Source organism: Gracilinanus agilis, chromosome 5, assembly GCF_016433145.1.
Source record: "Gracilinanus agilis isolate LMUSP501 chromosome 5, AgileGrace, whole genome shotgun sequence".
Lineage (NCBI taxonomy): Eukaryota > Metazoa > Chordata > Mammalia > Didelphimorphia > Didelphidae > Gracilinanus > Gracilinanus agilis.
Genome location: NC_058134.1, coordinates 267275430 through 267300916, shown reverse-complemented (window position 1 = coordinate 267300916; position 25487 = coordinate 267275430). Strand labels below are relative to the sequence as shown.

The 25487-nt window shown below is 37.8% G+C and overlaps 1 protein-coding gene across 1 annotated transcript; it reads left to right on the top strand.

Moving 5' to 3' along the window:
• The first annotated feature begins 4763 nt into the window (after positions 1–4763).
• Positions 4764–25487, top strand: CCT2 (chaperonin containing TCP1 subunit 2). Its single transcript, XM_044679769.1, has 16 exons — positions 4764–4920; positions 5866–5940; positions 6040–6105; positions 6319–6430; positions 8035–8111; positions 8534–8646; positions 8830–9032; positions 9500–9600; positions 9690–9817; positions 11282–11385; positions 12639–12758; positions 16216–16344; positions 16548–16651; positions 16908–17007; positions 21687–21828; positions 24990–25487. Exons 1-16 carry the CDS (start codon positions 4918–4920, stop codon positions 25018–25020), a joined length of 1608 nt encoding a protein of 535 aa, XP_044535704.1. The 5' UTR covers positions 4764–4917; the 3' UTR covers positions 25021–25487.

Genomic DNA, 25487 nt, shown 5'->3' with positions numbered 1-25487 from the left:
ATCTCCAACCATGTGATACTTCTGTTTTTCATGCTTTCAAGTATCTCCGCTAATATTTCAGTAATCTCTCTGACAGTACTTTTTAAGTTCCAAGGAACTTCATCTGGGTCAGGTGATTTGAATTTATTAAGAGCAAGGAGTTATTCTCTTACCTACTTACCTTGGATATCATCTCCCTGATAGTGATTTTTGTTCTGTCAGTACTAGTATAAAATTTTTTTATCCTCTGTCAAGAAAACAAAAACAGAATAAGAGTTTTGTCCTTATTTACATACTAGCATTTAGCATAATGCTTAGTATATAAACACTCAAGATTTTTTTCCATTCATTCATCTTCTTGAGTTGGATATGAGCTGCTTTCCACAATCTACATCGTGTAGATTCCTTGTTTTCTGATTTTAGGGGAAAAAAACTCCCTTTGACCCTCTTCTTCATCACTTTCCTTTCTTCTTGTATCACTTTCATTTCTCTTCCCCACTTTTCCTCTACCTCTCTTAATTGGTTTTTGAAGTCTTTTTTTGAGCTCTTCCAGATTCTGTGTCCAAACCATATTTTTCTTTTGGACTTTGCATGTGTTTCCTTTGCTTTTACTGTCCCCTTCTGTGTCTTTACTTTGCTCTTTGCCTCCATAAAAATTCTTTAGAGTTAGGTGCTTTTTTTGTTGTTTGCTCATTTTTTCCTATCTAATTATAGGTAGGCTCTGTTTTCTGGGAAGTTGAAGTTCCCTCTTAAGCTTCAGTCCGTCCTTGATGCTATTTTTGGCTTATTTTCTGGGTTGTTACTAGTTTACCAGATGGTCTGAGGGCTGAAAGCTCTGAGAGCCCCCTCCCCCTGCTGATTCAGTTGACCCTTGAGATGCTGATAGTTTAAAGACTTTCCTCAGGCTCAGGTATAAGCTTTTGATCTCAGTCTGAACTTGATTAGGTTAGGGGCTGATCAAATTCTAGCCCCAGGCTTGGGCTCAAGTTTTTGGTCTCAAGGTGTTCTTGATTCAATCAGGCACACCCTTAATTGCTGTGTCCTAGAGCTCCACCCTTGGTTTTGGGCAGAAAGATCCTGGGGAGGTTCCCCCTAAGAACAGTGTCCTCATCCCAAATTGTGGATTATGTCTTCATCCCATACCCAGATTAGGCTTCCTGGCTTCACTCTGGGCCTACCCAGATTGGCCCCCTTCAGCCCAGATTGCCTTGGACTGGAACTCCAGACTTCTCCACAGGTTTGAAATTTCAAGAGGTGTGGGTTGGCTCGGACACTATTTTCCCCAGCAGGATCTCAGGGTTTGACTTATCTTGAACTTAAGTTCAGAACCTGTGAGGGCAGATGTGGGATGGGGAGGTTGGGGGTGAATTGTGGTTTGCTCTTGGCTTGCTCTACACTCCCTGCTATGCCTCCTTCTAGCTCTGCTCCCCTCTCACCTCAGTTCCCCAGATGGTCTCTGCCTACTTTTTGAGTTTTTCTTTTTTTTTGAAGGTTGTTTCTGTCTCCTTGTTGGTTCTTTCACTCCTGTATTCGTTTTGTGGCAATATTTTAATCTTGGTCTGAGAGGATTTTTGTGGTGAAATGAGCTGCTGCTCTAGTTACTCCTCCATCTTGGCTCCAACCCTGGAAGTCTCTGACCCTCTTCTTGATACACAATATGTAACCTTCCCACTTTTCACATTTCTTCATACACTTTTACTTAAACAGGCTTGCTAGTTATTCCTAATCTCCTGCCTTCCATGAACAAGTGGTCCCTCTTATCTGGAATGCTTCCTCTCTTTTCCAGCTCACAGAATCACTGTCTTCTTCCTTCAAAGCAAAGGCCAGATGCCACCTCTTCTACAAGGCATATCTTGATTTCCCCTGCCCCTGAATCAGCACTGAGATCTGGTTCTTTTCAAATGTTCAACAGCCATGCTTTGAGAGTTGTTCTTAAGGCTTCCCAGGAATCCCAGTTCACTGACCCACAGTTTACAAAACTTGTTCTCTTCCTTAAAAAAAAAAAGGTCATCTCTTTCTTTTACACTCTTAACTCATAGACCTAAGAGAAATCACCTAAAACATAGTTTTGGCTTATGTTTAGGGTCTCTCCAAAAAGAGATAGGAAAGGGTATTTAATGTACAAAATAGATTAAATGGGATGGAAAACCATTTATTAAATGTTTCCTATGTGCTCATGGGAAATCTTGAGTTTCCTCAGAGTCCACACAAGGTAGGTAAATGGAAAGAAAGTGGAATCCCTTCATTTAAGGCCATTTTTATCGAATGGCCCTTCCTATTGCATCATATTTCCAAGCAGCCAGACTTCCAACATGGGCATCTACTAATAAAATTGTCAAGGAAATTAAGAAACCAGTAGGAGGGTGATAAGCCAAGTGCTTGTGTCTAACTGAATATGTCACTGCAATTGGTCAGGCGAATTCAGCTCAGTTTTATACATGCTTCTCCCTAGAACCCACCCCTATTCCATTGTGGTTCTAACCCATTAGACTGTGAGCTCCTGGAGAGCAGGGACTATCTTTTGCCCCATTTTATCCCCCCTAACACTTAGCACAGAGCCTTGCCCATCGTAGCTACTTAATAAATGATTGTTGGCTATCAGCAAATGGGGAAGAGTCATGATTATCCTCCATCCTTACATACATGATGTAAATGCCCTTCTAGAATTTAAGATCCTTGAGATCAAGACAATTTCTCATTTAGTTTTTGGTTTTGTCTTCTATCCCCAGACCTAATACAGTAACATAAGCACTTCAATTAGTTCATTGAATTGAATCATATTTTATAATTCAGTTCCAATAGAACAGCCAGTGTTGGTTCCCAGTAACTTAATTTGAAATACACTGTTTTTTTTTAAAGGTTGTGTAAAAATGGAAAGTTCCATGTGCTGTCAGTAGGTCTCTTAAACTTTGTGTTGTAATGAACTTTTTTTTTTTAAATTCTTATCTTCTGTCTTAGAATCAATACTTGGGATCAGTTCCAAGGCAGAAAAGTGCTAAGGGGTAGGCATTTGGGATGAAATAATTTGCCCAGGATCATATAGCTAGGAAGTACCTGAAGCCACATTTGAACATGGGACCTCTTGTCTCCAGGCCTGGTGCTCTCTTCACTGAGCCACCTAGCTGCTCCATAAACTAGACAATTTTTCAGAATCTTCTTTTTATTGGGAGGTGCTGAAGTGGAGTTTAATTATGAAACTAAGTCACTCCATCTTGGTTTTAAGCAATCACAAAATAGTGTCAACCTGGAAAAACAGAACCACTTGAGGAGTTACAAAGAATAAGTCTTTAATCAGGACAAGGGAGACAATTCTTATGGCCACCATACAGTCATACACATACACAACACTAACACCACTAGAGCCAAGCTCTGGGACTCTGGGAACAACATCTGGGAAAATGTATCATGAAAGAATTCTGTCATGGGACTTTCCAATGAACTGAAGAACTTGGAGTCTTATATGCATTTTGGGGAATAAAAGAAAGGAAGGACAATTGATTGTATCTAGGCCTTCCCTAGCTTCCATGAAAGCCAATGGGAGAAACTTCTAAGACAAAAGGGCACTTAAGATTTGATTCTACCAGCTAGGCTGAGATTTTTGGGTACTTCCAAAGATTTATTGTTCATTCTAGGACAAACCTACTAATCCTACCCAGGGTGATTCAGGAGTGCCATTTCCTTCCTCCCAGTCAGTAAATTCCTGGGGGTCCCTATGACCTCCAAGACTGAATGAGAAATCATCTCTTTGGTTTCTAAAGCTTTTCCTAATGTCATCTCTTCACCTCTTTCTAGTCATCAGACACCTCACCCCCATCCCCACACTTTCTGAAGCCCAAGGAGCCTCTGTTATTCTTCTCACCTGAAATTCCATTCACCAATTCTGATTATTATTATCAGTCTGTCTTCCAGGCCTGAGCGATCCCCCTCCTCATCTCTGCCACCTGGCTTCCTTCAAGGCTCAGCTAAAGTCCTTCCTTTTGCAAGAAGCCTTTTCCTGTCGTGCTTAATCTTAGTGTTTTCCCTCTATTTGGTTATGTAAAATTAGCTTGTTTATACATAAATATTTCCCCCACCAGACTGAAATCTTTGAGAGAAAGCACCTTTTCCCTTCTGGAAATCCCCAGAGCCTAGCATGGTGCTTTTCATAGAGTAAGTGCTTAATTAATGCTCATTGCCTGACGTCACCTAGTTGTTTTGCACCCATTTCTTCTGTGTAGTAGTTATTTGTATATTGCCTCCCCAATGGGAACGGGAGCTCCTTGAGAGCAGGGACCCTATTTTTGGCTTTCGTTATATCCCCTTTGCTTAGTGTAGAGCCTGGTGCATAACGGGCACATAATAAATGCTGGTCGACTTTATTTCTTTTGATTTGGCTACTTTCCAGTATAAAGAACCCCTATAGAAAAATCTTTTTTACGCCTGAGATATCTTTGCCCGTCCTCGTGCATTGCAAGGGAAAAATTTGTTAAAAAATGTATTGATATGTATGTTTTTGTGTCCAAAACAAACATTAAAGCACTTAAAAAAAAAAAAAAAAAAGAAAGAAAAAGGAACCGTACGCAGAAAGTTGGGACGTGGAAGAAGCAGCTTTGGCTGATCTTCCACAGCTTTGCTCCTTTCCCAAAAACCTGTTGCTATAGCAACTCCCAAGCCGGGGTTCCCTTTGTCCTCCGACCGTCAGACTCCAAACCCCATAATGCTTCACTCAAAACGTCGTCCTGGCCCCGCCCTTCCTCTCCTCCCTTTTCTCTCCGTGGGTTGGTCGGGAGGCAATGCATTAATGGCTGCCGCCTGCACAGTGCTGGAGCGCGCGCAAGCAGACGCTCCTTTTCCGGCGGCTTCCGGTACGTCACATCCGTTTTGTCCTGCCGTCCCAGAAACCTGACCCGAGCTGAGTGTAAGCGGATTTGTGGTGTGGTCGCGGGCAACTTCGGAATCATGGTAAGGCCCCAACCTGGTCCAGCCGCTCCCGGCCTCGCGGGGAGGCCTGGACTCCCGCGTAGGTCCTCTCCCCTTCTTCCTTTCTTCCTGCGGCTCCCCGAGCCTTCCCGCACATGTGCTGGGGCGGGGCGGGCTGCGGGGCCTATATATTAGGGCCGGATCCAGGCGAGGCCCAGCGGGCTCGGGCCTTGCTTGCCCACCGGGTCTGAGGAGCGGGAAGTGAAGTGGGAGGCTGCTGCGTCTGTGCCGGAGCAGAGCCCCAGCAGTCCCTCGCGCTTTGCCCCTTCTCTGAAGATGGGCCGAGTCGGAGGGAAAGAAACTTCTAGTGTGTGCGGGAGGCGGGGCCAGCAGCCCCAGGGAGGCTGGACCCCACCTTGGCCTCCGTTCCGTTCCCCAAGGCTCAGGACTAATAAAAGAAATAACTAAATTGCTATAAAATATGCTAGCTTTTGCGTCTCTCTGGCTCGACTTAAAGTCTTAGTCCACTCCCTTCTCTTCCCCACCTCTCCCCCAGAAAACCTGGTGGGCCATGATGTGTATAAACTGGCTTTCAAATTAGGTTCCCCCCCCCTCCAAAAAAAAAAAAATTCTATACCAGCAGCGCCTTTTCATTTTCTTCTAGTTAATGCTAGGCTTTCTTGGGAATATTTTAAAACTTAATAGCAGTTTTTAAAATCCGTTTTGTAAATTACAATCTTAACTGCGATTCAAGTTGGAGCTAATGCAACATGCTTGCAAGATAAGAATGGTGGGTCTATGTGCAGGAAAACATTTCTTTTAAAATATTTTTTCAGTCAACGAAAACACATAAAAGTATTTTTTAAATCTACATGTATACACATGTAAAATTTTTTTGCATTTCTGTTATTTATTTTCCTACTTATTATTATTGCATTTCTATATATATAAAATTTAACTGGACCTGTTGCTGGGTTTTGTTTTTAGGCATCCCTTTCACTTGCACCTGTTAACATCTTCAAGGCTGGTGCTGATGAAGAAAGGGCTGAAACAGCCCGTTTGGTAAGTCTCTGATTTTCTGCTGCTATAATTTTCTTTTCTAGATCATCAACTTGCTTATCTCTAATAACTTCTGATTTCTCTTTCTTTTTTATACCCTAGTCTTCTTTTATTGGTGCCATTGCCATCGGAGACTTAGTAAAGAGCACTTTAGGACCCAAGGGCATGGTAAGAAAAATAGGGAAAATCTATGTTAAGAGATTTTCAGAGATTTTTGATGATATACAATAGTTTTGATGTAAGGTTAATATTCATAAATAATTATATTTTTAAAAATACTTCTAAAAATAGACCCCTCTATTTGCCTTACTATCATTTTGAAAATAAAGAACATGGATGGGGTGGGGGAGTAAAACTATGAACTAAATTTGTTCCCTGCAGGACAAGATTCTTCTAAGCAGTGGAAGAGATGCTTCTCTTATGGTAACCAATGATGGTGCAACCATTTTAAAATCTATTGGTGTTGACAACCCAGCTGCCAAGGTTTTAGTTGGTGAGTGTGCAAAGAACTTTTGACAATGTACTTATACTTTTAACTAATGCTTTTAATGAAGTGTCTTTTTAAAAAATCATTAATCCACAATTTATTTAGCATCTATAATACATATGTTGTCAACTTGAAATCTAGAGACCCCAAATTTGCCCCTGTTCCCTGGAGAATTTACTCCAAGGGAAGTTTCAGACTTACCTATTTCAGATTGAATAATAGACCTTAAAGTAATTAATGGTAGTTGAGTAGAACTAGTAAACCTAAATAAAATGTCAAGTACCTTTTTGTCTTAGTAGTTTCTCCCATTGTATCAAAGTCCTCTCCCAGGAAGCCCAGCCCTTGGCTGAACTCTTTCCTTTGTATCCATTATAAAACATCAGCCTCTCCCTGATAATCTTGTCTTGGACTTCTCATTTCCCTGTAGCCATGGTAATGTCAGATCAATCCTACTTCCTGGTCCTTAGTTCCCCAAAAGGTATATGAGATCCCAAGTTCTATTATTCTTTGGAGAAATGATCTAGCACAGGGTCTTCTCCCAGAGATGTATTCCCGGAGTCCCCAAGGGTGTAGGCCCGGTGAAGTTTCTGGTGCTGGGCTCTGTGTTAGTGACTAATTATTGGGCCTATCCCTTTCCTAATTAAAAACTTGGTTTTTCTGACTACTTTAGTAGTTCTGTGTTTTTCCCAAGTTAACAATGTCATGTGCTAGAAATACAAATAAAAGGATGAAATGATCCCTTCTTAAATGACTTATATTTCAACAGAGGAGACAGGAAGTACTTAATAAGTACATATCAAGTAAATATGAAGATAATAAATACAAAATAAAAGTTAAATAACAGAGTATTTTGAAAGGGATGGTATTAATAGTCAGAACAGTTTACTCTTAGTTTAATAGTAATAACAAAATAGCTTGTATGAAGACTTCCTTATTATATATATTAAGCCAACTTTCTGTGGCTTCTAGGATAAAAGGATAAAAAAATCCTCAGCATGGCATTTAAGTCATTTATACTTGTTCCATTATATTCCTCTTCATGTAGTTTACCTTCTTGTCAGGTTGATCTGTTAGCAGATTCCTACATGTTCCATCTTCTGCCTCTTCACTGCCTAGGATGAAATTACTCACTATCATTTCTAATCTCAGAGTTTCCTTTAAAGCACAATGCTGATGGTACCTCCTACTTGAGATTTTTGCAGTCTCCCCCTTTTGTTCATAGTGTTCCCAAAACCACTTAGTATAATTTTTGTATTTGCTTTTATATGTGCTGTACTCTCCTAGTGGGTTGTAATGTAAGCACCCTAAGGTCAAGGACTCTTTTTAGATTTTTTAAATCTTTGAGTCTCTTCAAATACATAAAAGCTAAATTCTTAGAATAAGCTTCTGTAGAGTGAGAGTGTGAATTAATTTGTGCAGTTCTCTACATCTTAGGGAGTCGTTTATAGTTCTAATGGTAAAACTTGCTAATCGCATCTTGTAATAGGAGGCAAAGTCTGTTGCGAGAGTGAGGGAATTTAGGTTGTGAGTCATGAAAAATTGATTTAAAAAAAGATTATATACGGTTAGAATTTTCAAGTTATGTAAATAAGTAAAACATTTCTTTTCAGATATGTCAAGAGTTCAAGATGATGAAGTTGGTGATGGTACTACCTCTGTAACTGTGTTAGCAGCTGAGTTATTAAGGGTAAGGAAATACATTCTAGTAATTTCCATTATAATGTACGTGGATATATTAAATGCAGCTTGACGTTGTAGTGCATAGAAAGCCAACCAGGATGCCCTGAGTAGATTTAAATTTTGCCTATGGCATATAGTCTCTCTGTGACCCTGGAAATATCATTTAACCTGATCCAAACAACTATAAGACTAAATTGCAGGTTTCGCTTTGACAACAGTTTCTTTTCTGGAAGCTCCCTAGACTAATGAAATCACAGATCTAAGGAGGAAAATCTAAACAATAGTTTTAAATGTAAGTGTTTGACTCTAATTTTAATATGAGAAGTTAACCAAAATTGAATCTCCCCCTTCCCCCAAAGAGGGGAAATACAAACTTTTCCAGTTTAATTGGCAATGTTATTAAGCTGTATTTTTGTATTATTTACTAAGGAAGCAGAGTCTTTGGTTGCCAAAAAAATCCATCCTCAAACCATCATTGCTGGTTGGAGAGAAGCTACAAAGGCAGCAAGAGAGGCTTTGTTGGCATCTACAGTTGATCATGGGTTCGTATATTCAAATGTCTTTTTTAAACCAATATTTAGTAATTTGGAGAATTTAAAAACACCCTTTTGGTAATTAAATGGGGGCAATAAATACTACTTGGAAAGTAAAATGTGTTTTGAAAAATGTATTTCTTGGAAAATGGAAAGTGGTTTTTATTTCTGCTTTTTTTTCCCCCAATTTAGTTATGACGAAGCTGCTTTCCGTGAAGATTTAATAAACATTGCTGGAACCACATTGTCCTCAAAACTTCTAACTCATCACAAAGATCACTTTACTAAGTTAGCTGTAGAAGCTGTTCTTAGGCTAAAGGGCTCCGGCAATCTCGAAGCTATTCATATCATCAAGAAACTGGGAGGAAGTCTGGCAGATTCCTATTTAGATGAAGGTGTGCTGTGATTCTGGCATTATAAAGAGCCTTGGATTAGATTCCAGTTACTTAATGTGCAGAAGTTTTTGTTTGGTTATTTACTCTTAAACCAGATAGTTTTTATATCTTTAAGGGGAAAAAACCATTGCAAACAATTGTAATTTTCCTAGTAATCTGTCAGGTTAAAAATATAGTCGCTTATTTTTCTGAGTTGAGATATTTCTTTATAATACTTCTGATAAAGTCATTTAGTACTGTAAATTTGGGTGCAGAATCCTGTTCAAAGTGACATGATGACACTTAGTGAACTTTAAGCAAGTCATTTATGCCCTTTTCGGCTGGCACTACTTCCAGTATTAGGCTGGCATCCATGGGTGTCTGAAATGCTGGGCTGTGGTGTATCGTAGAGAACAAGTTATTAGAGCTTTAGAATCCAAGCATCATCACAAAATCAAATCAAGTACCTTTTGCTCTTTTTAATTTAGGTTTTTTGTTGGATAAGAAAATTGGAGTAAATCAACCAAAGCGAATTGAAAATGCAAAAATTCTTATTGCAAATACTGGGATGGATACAGACAAAATAAAAGTATGTGGTTTAAAATCTTTTTAAGAGTTTTCATTTATATCCCTTTAAAATTTATGATCTGAATAACATTATGCGTCCTTTTTATTTAGATATTTGGTTCCCGAGTAAGAGTTGACTCTACAGCAAAAGTTGCAGAAATAGAACAGGCAGAAAAAGAAAAAATGAAGGAGAAAGTTGACCGCATCTTGAAGCATGGAATAAATTGCTTTATCAACAGGTTTGTATTTGAAGGACCATTAATTCTATCAATGACTTCATAATCTAATTGAAATTAGGGTATCTTTACATTTGTAAGAAATCTTAATAATGGCTCTCACTCAATTTTGAATAACCAGTATGTAGTCTTCTGATTTCATTGATGAAGGGAATTCCTAGTAAGGAAGCCTCATTTATGATCAAATACCCATGGTACTAAAACTTGTCTTCAGGAGTTATCTTGGGCACTGAGGGGTCATAACCAGTGAATTAGGTTTAGTTTCCCCCTCCCCAAAAGTCTGCATATTCACTGTTACAAAGATGTGAATTTTCATTCTCATGGTATTTGAGTTTGGATTACATTTAATCATCTGGTAAATTTATATTTTAATTTTAAAATTTATATACTATGACAGTAGTTCATATTGCTTTCATTATAAATGGACACAGGGGAGGAAATACCTTATATCTGAACTATCTTCTACTTAGACTTGAATTAATTTTGTACTTAACTGCTGAAAAATGCTTTTTTTGGAGACAGTGATGTGGCTTATTGAATTGAGAGCCAGATCTAGAGATAGGAGGTCCTGGGTTCAAATCTGTCCTCAGACATTTCTTAGCTGTGTGACCATAGACAAGTCACTTAACTCCCATTGCCTAGCCCTGACTGCTCTTCTGGCTCAGAATCAATACACAGTATTGATACTAAGACAATTTAAAAAAAGAAAAGAAAAATGCTTTCTTTAATAGCAATCTATGAAAAAGGCAATTCAAATATTATCATTTAAATAAAGAAACAAGGTTAAGTTCATAGCCCTTGAACATAAATCAATAGAAATTCACTAAGTCCCAGCTCTGTACTAGGTGATAAAAGACAAAAAAAGAAATGATTCCTTTTCCTTCTTCCTTTCCCCTGTATATCCTATACCTTTAGAGAGAGCTTTTAAAAATGTCAGCCAGGACTGCAAGTTTAGTCCTCTTTTCAGGATATATGCCATATTTTGTGTCATAAGTCAGGTAATTCAGAAATTACAATATAGCCCTCATGTTAGTGTATTACTATAATTGCATGTATTGACATTCATTATTTTTGGAAAGCAAAGGCTTCGGAGGAAAGCTTAAACTGTTAAATGGTGATAATTGAGTTAGTGTTATTACAGCTCTACTTTATGTAGAAAAATTAGTTTGCAGTGGGGAAGAATATAAAAAGTGAAGAGAGTCAAAAAAAATAGTGAAAAGTGTTTATATTCTAAAATAAGCAGTACATGTTGAGAGGAAAGTAATCTGGTGGTCAGCAGCTTTGAGAACCTCAGTTTATTGTAGGCCAAACATCTGGTGACTTGTGAAAAGTGTAGTGTACATCCATTTCTGCATATTATTACAGTAGTTTGTTCTTTTGGTCCTGGTATGGCTAGTTTGCCCCACTGTGATTCAAAGCTTATAGAAATATGAGGTTTTTTAAAATCATACTTTCTTTTATTTGTAGGCAGCTGATTTATAATTACCCTGAACAGTTATTTGGTGCTGCTGGTGTCATGGCAATTGAACATGCAGACTTTGCGGGTGTAGAACGCCTAGCCCTTGTTACAGGTATGGAAAAGACATTGAACTTTGTTTGTCTTGTCTTATAAAAAATGACTTTTCAGTCATCCAGCGTCACATAGGTAGGCAGTATCTGAGACCAGATTTAAACCCAGAACTTGCTATCTCTAGGCCTGACTCAATGAACTGAGCCACCTAGCTGCCTCCTGCTAAGAGTTTTTTACAGATATTCACTTGATCCTCACAACAACACTGAGGTTGGTGCTAATATCCCCATTTTACAGTTAAGGAGTCTTTTAGGCAGCAGATTACCCAGCTAGTGAGTCTCTGAGATTGGATTTGAACCCAAGTCTTCTGACTTCAGGCCCAGCATTTTTAACCACTGTGTCACAAGTTGCCTCCAATTTGGAAGTTATAATAGTTATGGAAAAAGGTAATAAAGCCCTGACCTTAGGTTATTAAGCTTATGAGAGGGAAAAGGAGGAGATGAGAGAAATGTAATAAAATGGACAAGATTTGGCAACTAGTTAGATTGGGAGGAGGGAGAGCAGGGAGACAGAGACACGGAGTTGGAGGATGGTAAGGTTACATACTTCAGTGACTGAACAGGATAGTGTTATGAGTTTTTGTTTTTTGAGGAACGTAGAGATGTTAGAAAAATGAGTAGGTTTGGTGGAAAAGATATTTCTGTTTTGGACATGTTAAACTTGAGGTGCCGCTGGGGCAACCATTTGGAAATATCCAAGAGGCAGTTGGTGAAAGGGAATTAGAATGTAGGTGGGAGGCTAGGACTGGATATATAGCACTAGGATTTCTGCATTCACACGCCAGTTGAACCCAAGGGTGCTGATAACACCATAGGGGGAAAAGAAAAAGAGGGCCCAGGGCAGATGTTTGACAAGCACACAATGGAAAAGGAAATGTGCTAAATCAGTTGCATTTTAAAATGGAGATAATAGATATGAGGATCCAGTAAAAGAGACAGGACAAGAAGGAGGAGAACCAAGAGAGAGCAATGTCGGGAAAACCTGGATGAGAGAATATCCAGAAAGAATGTGATCTATGGTGGTCACAAGCTGCCCAAAGTCAAAGAAAGAATGAGGAATGAGGAAACTTGCATTTGGTATTTAAGAAGTTGTTGGCAATTAATTCTAATAATAATTTTTTAAATTAGTTATCAGATCATATCATGATGTGTGTGTATCATAACCAGTCACATGTTTGGGTAGTCATTACTGCTAATGCTAAATAGGAGTTTTAGATCTGTTGTCCATTTAATAAATGCAAATTCACATTCATAGGTGGTGAAATCGCCTCAACTTTTGATCATCCAGAACTAGTAAAGCTAGGAAGTTGCAAACTTATCGAAGAAGTTATGATTGGAGAAGACAAACTCATCCATTTTTCTGGAGTAGCACTGGGTAAATACACATTTTAAGGATATAGTGTCTTATTAAAATTATTGTATTATGGGTTGATAGGTTTTGTGTAAATGTTCTGGTTGTGATTATATAGAATTGCTCAGTATTTTCCAGAGAGCTGACATTAACTCCCCCCTCCCCCCCTTTACATGATTCATGTTCTCTCCCTCCCGTCTTCTGTCCGCCCTCCCAGAACTGATAAGCAATTCCACTGGCACATGACATTAACTTTTGAAGCATGCAGGAGTTTTTAAATATTTTTGTGTCCCAAACCCCTTTGACAATTTGGTGAAACGTATGGATCCCACCTCAGAATCATTTTTCAATTCATAAAATAAAAAATATGAGGAAACTAATTATGTTGGGCTACAGCTACCAAAGCATTGATAAAAACAAATTTGTAGACCTTAGGTTAAGAATCCCTATTCTAAAATATTGAAAAACCACTTTCCTTTGTATTGAATATAATGACAGGTTTTTCTTGATCATTAAAGATCAATATTATGAACATCATTAATTGTTAAATAAGTGACATTGTTTATACTTGGTTTCTAAAGCACTTTACATACATTATTTCATTTTATCTGCCCAAAAGCTTTCTAAAAAGTAAGTTGCAGGTACAACCAGTTCTTGCTTAATGTAAGTGATCTGTTCTGTAGAAAGTAGGCCTCTCCTCAGATGCAGACCTCTATCCCTTCCTGGGGTAGCCCCAAATCTGGAGAGGCTTCAGTGCCTCAAGCAGCTCTAGGCTGGGTGTATGACCTTCATAATGAGAATTTATGTAAAATAAAAACTGTGAATTTACAGATAAGAAAACCAGCTGAGACTTTTTTGTAGTCACACAGTTACTTATAATCAGGTCTTCTGGAGTCTCATCATCTGGTTGGGCACCAGGTGGTGAGTTTTTTCAGCCATATCAACTTAAAAGACTAAGGTAGATGGCTGCATTCTGAAGCACCTGCCCTGATGCAATCAGGGACCCTTTGAGAATTGTATGCAATAAACAGGGTACGGTATATATAGGGATGGAGAGGGAACATTGCTATAGGTTTTAGAGAGAGAGAAGCAATTGTCCAAACTCCCCCACCCACCCCCNCCGCCTCCGTTATCCCCCTTTTCCAGATAAGGAAGTTGGAGTTGTTAGTAGCATAGCCAAGAATTTAATCCAGCTCCTCTTGACTCCGAATCCTTCATACCTTATGCCAATAATGTAAAGGGCAGGGGTGGGTGGGTGGGGAGGGGGGTATAGACTTCAAAAGGGGCTCGAACTATTTTCAGGACTTCACATCCTCTGCTGTGGTTTAAAAAAGAAAAGGTGCCTATTTTTGTCATATAAAGACATTCCCTGCTCTGCAGTTACACAGAAAGAATTAGTCCTAAGACTTTAGTGGTTGTCCCATTTACCACAGTAAGTTAAACTGATACTTTTATCAGTTTTCTTTTAGTTTTTAGTCTGCCCACCTCATCCACTGTCCTATTTCATATGGTCCTGGCATAATTAAAGGTTTTACTGTTGGATCCTCTTCTTAGGATCTCTAAGGAGAGAAGCTTAGTTCACCTTAAATTGAAAGAATGTTGAAACTGAGACTTTAGAAAACATCATACAATTAATTTCCCTTAATTCCTGACTTATTTGGATTTTCAGTGACTTTAAACATCACTGAATAGGGTTGAGAACAAATGATTGAAAAAAATTAAATGGTTATTGTGCAAAGCACTATCTAAAGTGCTGGGGATACAAATAGAAAAGCAGAGATAATCCTTACTCTCAGGAGAGATTGAGACAACCTGAAGGAAATCGCAGCTGTTAAGCTGTTAAACTGTCCTTGGAATGCAGTAACAAGGCAGATATTCACGTATTTCCATTGATCTAAAAAACAACCTATTCGTTTTGGATGTTGATCTATCTGATTCGATATGTGCCTTGAGTGCTAAACTAGGAAAATACATGGGATTACTTGATTAATTTTTTAATACCTTGTCCATCAAAAGCTTAGAATGTTCAATTTTACCAAGCATTTATTTTGAGAGTACCACATGACAATGAAAAGATTTCTTTTTTCTTTTTAAAATTTATTTAGAATATTTTTCCATGGTTACATGATTGATGATCTTTCCCCCACCCCACTTCCTTCCCCCTGCCTGGAACTGACAAGCAACTCCACTGGGTTATACGTGTATTGTTGTTCAAAACCTATTTCCATATTATTTGTATTTGCAATAGAGTGGTCATTTAAAGCCAAAATCCCTAATCACATACCTATTGAATCACATGATTGATCATATGTTTTTCTTCTGCATTTCTACTCCCACAATTCTTTCTTCTGAATGTGGAGTTCTTTCTCATAAGTCCCTCTGGATTGTCCTGGGTCCTTGCATTGCTATTAATGATAATACTGTTTCTTAAATTGCCCAACACTATTTTTAATAACAATAGCTAGCATTCATCTAGGACTTTTAGGATTGCAAGGCTTTACATATGTTACACGTTTGATTCTTGCAAAAAGCCTGTGAGAGAAGTGCTATTATTTCTGGTTTACAGAGGAGGGAACTAAAGCTTACCTAGTGTCACATAGACAATAGGGGAAATAGAATTTAAACTTTGCTCCTCTCAATTCTGAGTCCTAGAATGATGCTGTTCTTATACTTGCTCTCTACTATCCCACTAGTTAAGTAGATATGAAAGGAAATAAAGGAATAAATGGTCTTAGGGGTGGTGATATTTGAGATGTTGAAGAAAACTTTTTGGTTTTGAGTTAAATTTATTGTTAATTGTTTAAGCATAGCTATTTATTAGTTAGACGCACTTTTGGTGTAAATAAAGTGGGGAAATTCATAATTAAATCTATCTGAACTTCAAGAAAACATTTAAGACCAGAGGTGTAAAAGCTATGACCAACAATCCACATTGCAGCCAGCCATACTCCTGAGTGGACTAGGGGCTCACTGGATTGAGAGTCAGGTCTAGAAATAGATGGTCCTGGATTCAAATCTAGCATCAGATACTTCCTAGCTGTGTGCCCTGGGTAAGTTACTTAACCCCCATTTTGCCTAGCTGTTATTGTTGTTCTTCCCTGGAACCAATACACAGGGTTAGTGACTTCATTTCTTTTTTTTTTTTTTTTCCTTTTTTAACTTCTGTCCTTGAATCAATACTTTATTGGTTCCAAGGCAAGAGAGCAGTAAGGGCTAGGCAATATCTGAGGCCACATTTGAACCTGGGACTTCTCATCTCTAGGCCTGGCTCTCAAGCCACCGAGCCCCCCAGCTGCCCCCAGTGGCTTCATTTCTATTTGATTTTGAATACCACTGTTTTAGACCATTTGGAAATAGAACTTGTGAGGTAAAACTTTTTGAGGCCCAAAGTACATAAATACATAATGTGACAGCTATATTTCATCATTTCTGCCAAAAGTAAAAGCACTTAATCATTGATTCTTCTGGTTTTTTCTTTTAGGTGAGGCTTGTACCATTGTCTTGCGTGGTGCTACTCAGCAGATTCTAGATGAAGCAGAAAGATCTTTGCATGATGCCCTTTGTGTTCTTGCTCAGACTGTGAAAGATTCCAGGACTGTTTATGGTGGTGGTGAGTGTCATAGATTGCTTCCAAGTGTTTTTTTTTGTTTGTTTTTTTTCAGGATTATAGCAATTAGATTTGTCATATAATTTATTTTCTTAGAGTAGATATGGGAACTTTTATTTCTGACAAAATATTTTGAGTGATGGGTTCATCTCATAAATTGGGTATAAAGAAAAGACTAATGGGGATTTTTTTCTCTTAATTTTTAGGTTGTTCTGAAATGCTGATGGCCCATGCTGTTACAGAACTTGCCAACAGAACACCAGGCAAAGAAGCTGTTGCAATGGAGTCTTTTGCTAAAGCTTTGAGAATGGTAAGTCATGTTATAGGAGTAACATTGTTTGCATGTTGCTTTTTAAATTGTAGCCAGTGTCCTTTCATCAATAATTTCTTCTCATGCAAAACATTATAGTTAAAAAGATGAACTATTCTATTCCTTTTTAGAGAGAAGAGATTTTATTTGTTTCTGAGCTCTTAACTTATTGGTTATAGAAAGCTATCTTAATTCATAAAGACAAACTTTCTTATGGTGATGCAAGTATTCATTGGTTGCTCATGTCTTTCTATAGCTGCCAACCATCATAGCTGACAATGCTGGTTATGACAGTGCAGATCTGGTGGCTCAACTCCGTGCTGCCCACAGTGAAGGCAAAAAAACATGTGGACTTGGTAAGACACCAATATTTATTTGGTTTAATGGACTTTTGGAGTTTTATGCTAGTGAAATCTGTGATTTACACAGTTCTTTTACAAATATATGTTCTAGTAAGGTCTCATAATAACCCTAAAAAATATTAGTGAAACTATATAATAAATTTGAGCTTGTCCAGTCATTTTTTTTACTATTGCACTTAAGATTCTAGGCTTGCAAGACTTAGCTACATATACTCTTTTCTCAGAAATTGCATGATTTTTTAGTATTTTAACTATATCATTAAGGTAGAGTTGATTGGAATCCAGAGAAAAATTAAGCACATTACATGATAGGTCCCTGACAAACTACTTAGAAAAAGGTTGTGGAGACAGTGGGTTTAGATGACAATTTCTAAGAATTGAGCTGAGAGAGAAGAGAGATTTGCAATGAATATAGTGTGCTGGTTACTATGGGTTAAGAGAAGCCCAAAAGGTACATCCAGATATAGAGACTAAGTTTACAGTCTTATACAGCTATAGCTTCAGAAAAAAGATAACAAATCCAGAATAGATGTGGTGTTCATACCACAGGACCTGGTGCCTATGCTTGTCTGGAAAGAAATGGTAGCCCCAAGGCATCCAGTACCCTCAAAATATTTGAAATCCAGTCAGGGCCTATCTGGAATGCAACAAAGGGTGGAACCAACTCCTTGTTGGTGATTGTGCGAAGTGAAATTGGCCACTGGGAGATGTAAGCAAAAGCCAGGGATTGTGGTAGAAATTAGTGCCTATACAGAATTTCAGAAGGGGTAGTTAGCTAAAGCAACTTCTGCATTCCAAAGGGAAATGGACAACAAAATTCTAATAGATAAGCAACCCTGGTGTCCTCACTTTTAGAACTAGACAAATCTAACAAGATAAATGTGAAAGAAATTAAGGACCCTGAAGATAATTTATCAAAATTTAATTAATGATAGGCCACTGGTGATTACTGACAATTGAATGGAGTCTACATATTTTTCACTTCTCTTTACAAGTCTTTTACAAAAATTGACCATGTGTTAGGGCATAAAAATCTTTCAAAGTAAATAGAGAAAAGCAAAGTAGTAAACACATATTTTATCAATCAACATGCAGTAAGAGGGAGATAGCTAAGTGACTCAGTGAATAGAACACCAGACCTGGAGTCTGGGTTCAAATCTGGCCTCAAACACTTACTAGCAGTGTAATTCTGGTCAAGCCACTAAACCTGAATTGTCTACCCCTTACTACTAACTCTTCTGCCTTGGAACCAATATTTGTATCAATTCTAAGACAAAAGATAAGGATTTTTTTAAATTGGAATTAAGAACTATAATTAATAAAAAGGCATTTGAAGAAAAGCTTCATATTTTTAAATGAGGCCTAAGTGGGATACAGTTGGGGAAGAGAATGGGAGATTGAAGACCATCCTCATTGGAGATTATTTGTCAGGTTATGAAGCTTTTGGGAGATGCAACAATGTTGAATACTGGGGCTGGGGAGTCTCTCTGATCTGTAACATACTGAGTTGTAAGTTCTGCCAGTCAACTTCAAGAAAGCAGGACACACAGGCCTTGCTAGAAAGAATTATAAATGGGTATTTCCTAAATCGAGACCAGGAATTTTTTAAAAGTGCCTCTTCCTTTCCATAATGGGACACCAAAGCACACAGGTGCTACTGCTGGGGCTTGTAGTAATCTCACCTTTAACTGCTTCTACCTGAGGGTAGTATCCCCTCAAAGGAAGCACTGGAGAGGATCTTGTTCAGCTACCAGGGCTCAACAGCTCTAGCCTACACTGAGAGTGAGACTACCAGCCCTTGCCTAGCTCAGTTGAAACCCCCAAATCCTTCCCATTTCTCTACTGCCCTTTGCTCTGTTGGCAGAAAGGAGTAATTACTGAGGCTCTAGAGTCTGGGGTATGGGAAGAAAAGTAGGCTATTTGGAGGGAAAAATCCAAGCTATCAACAACCATTTGAAAAAATGCTCTAAGTTAATAATGAGAATGGCAAATTAAAGAGTTCCACCTCACACTTACCAAATTGGCAGTGGTGACAAAAGAAAATAACACTTGTTGGAGTTGCTATGGTATGTGATTGTACTTACTGGGGCGGCTGGACATCTATAGGAGCTGTCCCATCATTTGGGGAATGGCTGGACAAATTTTGATCTTTAAATGTAATAGAATATATTCATATTGTAAGAAATAATGATGAGCAGATCAGAGAAATCAGGAAGGCCTGTATGAACTGATGTTGAGTGAAATGAGTAGACTGGAAAACATTTTTTATAAAAGATTGCAAAAATGTCAAGGAAAACTTGGAAGGCTTGATTATTCTGATCAGTGCCCAGTCTTGTCTCCAGAAGAATAGTGATGGAGTGTGCTTTGTAGTCCTTGGTAAGAGACATGATGGACTAGAGGTACAGAACGGGACATATTTCCAAACATGGCCAGTGTATGAATTTGTTTGGTTTGACATACTAATTTTTTTTACCCTGACCTGTCTTAGAATTGATAATAAGTAGGGCAATTTGGGAGGCAGATCTGGTTTGGTATTAGTGATTGATATGGAGGAAAAGTGTAATGATGTATTTGAAAAGTAGCCAAAGGAAGTTCAGACAGGAAGTATGTTTGTCAGTATCAGGTGAAATTTGATATATTTAAAACTCACTCGATAGGTGTTCCATATAGTCTTTCTGTTCTTTATGTATTAAACTGTTTGTGGCAGTTGATGTGTTTAAGGTCATTTTCAAGTTTAATATTTTTTCCAATTTACACATGAAAACAAATTTTAACCTTAAAATTTTTTTTTAATTCCAAATTCTCCTCTCCCTCCCCATCCTTGAGAAGGATAGCAGTTTGATATAGGTTATATGTGTATAGTCCTACAAAACATTTCCATATGTGTTTTTATTTTTTTTCAAAGATTTAGAGGAAGATTATATTTGGTTTTAGTTCCATGTAGGTCTTTTGATTGTATGATCTTTTGTAGTCATTGAATCCTCTTTAATGGCATTGTTCAGAGACTGGATGACCACTTATATAGACTATTTCACAGAGATCAGACCTCAAAAGTTGCTCTCGGTTTCATGATTATATAGATCTGATAATTCATGAAATATAACAACATCTTGAGAAAAAAACAATCAAATGCTCTTGACCCAATAGAAATAATTTGGGCTTATCCATCATCCTAGCTTATCTGGTTGACAATTGGTTGCTTTAGCAGTGGGAGCTTGCTGCTGGGGCCTTGGACAGCTGCTTTGGGGAGGCTCTGTCTACCTCCTAGGAGACGTTCTGTGTAGAGCCCATTGACTTGATTCTAATAAAAGTTAACAGAATGAACTATGCCGAACTCATATTTGAGGTAGCCATTGAAAAGTTCTGAGCATGGACTTTGGTCTTTTTTTTAAGAGCTAATTTTGACAGCAGCTCTGACTTGGTTGAAACACTTCAGAAACTAGTGGTGTCTCATGGAAGATATTGTTTTCAGATGATTAAGATTCATCCAACGACATTGTCTCAGTTTTCTGTCCCCGCTAAATTATAGAGTATAATTATTGCTTTACAGTAATAGTAACAAAGTAGTATTTAGAAAAATCTATAATCTGGAGTAGAGAATGGATTTATTTAAATCCACATTCTGGTTTATTTTTCATAACTTGTCACCAAAACCCTTGTCACTTGCCACATCCAGTGGTTCAGAGTTAGAAACTGATGTGGCTTTGTCTGTGCACATGGCCCCTGTATAGTAGGAAAATCTTGAGCCGCCAAAGACTGCATTGCCCAGAGTTCCTTTCTGTATTACCTAGAATGCTTTTCCTTTTGTTTATGTTCCTGTGGTCACGATTGTATAAGTTCTGAGGCTCTGCCTCCGTTTTTTCTCTTTTGCTCTGGCGAGCAGGCTGAATAGCTAGATCTCTTACTTTAGTTATTATTAATAAAACTTTATTAAATATAATATTTAGTTATTGGATGTTAATTTTAAAATCCATACCCCACAGAAGGTGGGTTTCCATCTGCCTTGCTGTAGCACCCATTGGCCTTGATCATTGTTCTGCCCTTCACCTATAGAATGCAGACTTGCTGAGGATAGGGCCTGTCTTGCAATTCTCTGTCTCTGGCATGTTATAATTAAAAATAATAAAGACTGATATAAATATAGAAAATAGTAGTTTAATTAAAGCCATGCTGATAGGGATAAAATCATTAGACCACGCGCCTGTAAGTATTCACATTGCCTCGGTCATCTTTACCTTTCATATCATCCGTGCCCGCGCCTGCTAGCTAAGAGAGCCACTTCCTCCTCACCCAGGAGATTTAACCCCTCTCTTACATCATCATACTTCCTGTTTGCCATGAGGAATCATGGGAAATGTAGTTTCAAAGTCTCTCACATGTCCATAGGAAATATATAACATACTTTTAAATGGCATTTTCCCAATTTCAAATATACAGGCATTTAATACATTACTGGGCATGTAGTATCTGTTTATTACAAGTCAATAATTTGCCTAGATGACCTTATCTTGAAAGGATAGTATGGATCATATCCAGTTAAGTTTGCTAGGGAGTGCCATCCTAAAATAAGTTAAAGAAATCTGAGAACTTTTCAAATATTCCTGTTTAACTGTGTAAAGAGTTTCACATTTTTAACTGAAATATTATAACCTAATATTTTTTATCCTATTAAGACATGAAAGAAGGTACCATTGGAGATATGGCTGAGCTTGGTATAACAGAAAGTTTCCAAGTGAAGAGACAAGTTTTGCTGAGTGCCGCTGAAGCAGCAGAAGTGATTCTTCGTGTAGATAACATCATTAAGGCAGCACCAAGGTACCGTACATCTGTGAATTATTGACACAGTATTTAGAGATCTTAGTAACATGGCATCAGTTATTGACTAAATTTATTAAGAACCTTACACTGTGGTAGGCCTGGGGGAGATGAATTAAGACATATAAGACCCTGCCCTCGTATTGCCTATAATCTTTTAAACTCCTAAAAATCTTGTTAGTTATCAGACAAACTCAAAGATCTACAGAATTCTTATGTACATACTTAAAATATTCTTACACATACTGCTTTCCATTTTAAATGGTTTTCTTTCAATATGTATCACAATCTGAAGGGAAAGAAAGCTACTTGATTTAGACAATTTTTTTTTTAATCCACAACTATGATATATATGGTTTGGAGAGAATATTCTTCATCACTTTAAATTGATAGCTACCCAAACAATTTTTAAAATTTGTAAATAAGAAAAAAGATTGGAATGTGCCAAGTTTTCTTTGTTTAGAGACTAAAATGTTAAATACTGCCTGCTTTTCTGCCCAGGATCTAATTTTAACAGCCTTAATTGGTTTAATTTGGAGGACTCCTTCTTGCCCATCTACAGAAAATAAGTTCCTTGAACCCATTAGTAAGTCTGAAAAAAGACTTTATTATTGTTATTAGTTCTTTGGAAACAATATTCTTGCCTTGTAAGATATTTGGAATTTTATTTAAGGAAGTACTTAAGTAGGCTAAATTATCTTAAATTGTCTTTGGAGATTTAAGACTTGGGCCTTGAAGAGAGAGAAAACCCATTAGTTATGAATTAGTGAGGAAAAGAAACATACAGATTTATATATAATCAGTGATTTCACCCTGAAATAGTATCATAGTGAAATAGCATTCTGTGAGACCTTTTTTTTGTGTGTCATTGAATTCTTTCACATTTGTCTTAGAACAACTTGACAAGTGGCATCAAAACAAATGAAATTGTTATGTGATTAAAGCATTCCTAGCAGGCTATAGATGGAAGGCATACTAGATTTGCTATTAGAGGACCTTGGAGCTCTGTTGCTATAAGGTGGCCATGGGCAAATCCCCTTCCCTTTGCCTGGTATCTTCTGGTCTCTTGATTACTCAAAGTAGCTCTGATAAGATTTGCTTTCAAATAAAGGACAAAATCATCATGTACTCTAGATTGAGAGTCATTTTACAGCTAATAAAAATATTCCACAGAGTTAGTAAGGAAACTGGATATATTGACAAGGGGGAAAATGTGGACAAGTCATTGCTATGGAATCTTAGTAGTAGTGGTAATAGTTTTGTTTCTGTAGGCCAAATATATATGATATACACTGGATTTAGAAACAAATTCATTAGGAGCACATAGTACAAAAGAGGAGAGGGGTATTACATGCTGGTTTCAAAGCAGTGACATCCAAGACCTAAAATTATTGTTTGAAAACCAAATCTCTTTAAATAGTTTTATTATTTTCCATTCATGATTTTATATTTACACATTTTGGGGTGAAGGAGAGTGGTCTTTTAAAATGGCACAGGGCAGTATAGAAGATTGTAGGATTTTGGATCTGATTGTATACTTTTGACTCAGTCTTTTTAGAGATGATGAAGACTCAAGAAGACGTGCCATGCCCACCATCAAACTGGGCCAGATGGTGATGTCTTGGTGATAGAAATTCTCTCTTAGTTACAAAGGGTTGATGGGTCTGCCAATGAACTGTTGGTATTGGCTAGCTACGGTAGCTGTTCCTGCCTACCTAAGGAATTGACCCAAACCACCCAGGGTCCACTTTTCCACCCTTACCCTGAAGATCAGAGTCAGAAGGGAAGTCAGGGGTCTGGGACCCCTTTTATACCCTCACTTCAGCTGGCACCCGGTCTGGGTCCTCTGCCAGGTTCTGTGTTCTATATTGGCAACTGCCAGCTTGCAACCCATGAAAACATGGTTGCAGGATTTTATGCATCACAGTTCATATTTTCCAGGGTAGACAAATGCACTAAACACTCTTAGTAGTACAGTACCATTTTACAAGTTTCTTACTGATGTTGTGGAAATCTCTAGTTTCACTTAAATGATGTCACAGAGCTCTGAAATATATCTAAACCATGCCATAATGAATCTAACTCATTTTAGACTTCCATGCCTTTATAAAGCATGAATAACAGATTAAAACATGGATAATTTGGTCATCGATTCTGCGCATCCATGGTTCCTCGTCGCTTACAGGATCAAGCTCAGACTTCTCATTCTGTCATTGGCTTGTTTCCATTCTCCACTTTCCCATTTAGTTTGACTTTTCACTGGCCGCCCCTTCAGCATTCCCATATCTGTGGCATTTCTCTACTCCAGCATGCCCTGCTGGCTCGCTTTATCTGCTCCTTTGATAGCTTTTCCTTAATTCAAGCCCTGCTCAAACATGACAGATATTCAGTCATTAATCAGCCTTTGGAGTACACTAAGCCTTTCAGTGGGAGCAGCGCTGCTCTCCTGCACTTACAGTTTACGTCTCTGTTTTTCATAGTTTTCTTGTTAGAATACTTGCCACTAAACATATTCTTTATGGCTGATTTTCCTTAGGGCACTTTAACTTTGCTCACATATTTAAGTGAGATGACCTCCTTAAAAGAAAACTGTTACACCAGTGGATCTGTGGCCTCTGTTAGAGCTACTCCAAGTAGTGACAGTGGCGACAGTCCTTTCATGGCCCTGCCCATCATGGCCATTTTTCCAGGTTCTTCCATAAGTTAGTCTGTGGCATGGCAAAAATTTCTACCATGAAGAATCCTTTTATACTGAGTGAATACCAAAAAACAAAGGCTTTGTTAAATATGAATGGTTTTCTCTTTGGACAAAGACTTGGGAAATCCTAACAACAGATGTTTACATTCAGTAGTTCTTTTGGTGTCCCTATCAAGAAAGTAGTGCTATGGATGTGAAAAAGGGCTTTCTCAAATAGAGCCATAGTATAATGGTGTCAGTCAAAATAAGATTTATTAAAGGCAAAGTTTTGTGATAGCCTTAAAATCATGCCATTTTCCATAGTTTTACATGAATTAACCTTGTAGTTAGTTGATATTCGATTTGATTTTTTTTAACAGGGAGGGAAGAAAAGAATGCTTTAAATTTATTAAGAAAGACTGAATTGTGATATTTTATACACTTTTTCTCAAATACATTTATCTTTTTTTTTTTTTTTTTGCAGAAAACGTGTCCCAGATCACCACCCCTGTTAAGACATTCCCATATCCCAGAAGATTCTGGGACCAACCATTTCATAACATAGTTGTTGGAGAGAAGTGCACCTCTTAAGGAAGACCAAGGGAACAGAAGCTTATCTAAGAAACATATCTATAAATTTGGATATTTAATTGACTCTTCTATTTCAATATGGGTCTAATTTATTTGCCATTTCATTTTTAGATAAAACATAGAGTTGATTTTTTTTTTTAAGTTTTCATTTTCCCCCTACTGTGCACTGAAATAAAATTTCCAATATTTACCTTGCTTTTAATTTGTCTTGTGTTATCATAAGTTGTGTGCTAATCCCTAATGTAATGAAATAATTGCAGAAGAGCTTCTGTAGTTTAGTTTAGATAGTCATGGTAGTCTACCCACCAGCACTGTGTGAGCTAGTTATTTGGTTCAGTAATTTGTTATCTGCTAAAATTGAAACATCCAATAAATCAAGATTCAATTATTA

What these genes read in the sequence shown, in the direction of transcription:
- CCT2 (XM_044679769.1), top strand. An exon ending in ACGCCTAGCCCTTGTTACAG is followed by an intron (nt 11,386 to 12,638) that starts GTATGGAAAAGA and finishes TCACATTCATAG; the next exon opens with GTGGTGAAATCGCCTCAACT. An exon ending in ATCATTAAGGCAGCACCAAG is followed by an intron (nt 21,829 to 24,989) that starts GTACCGTACATC and finishes TTTTTTTTGCAG; the next exon opens with AAAACGTGTCCCAGATCACC.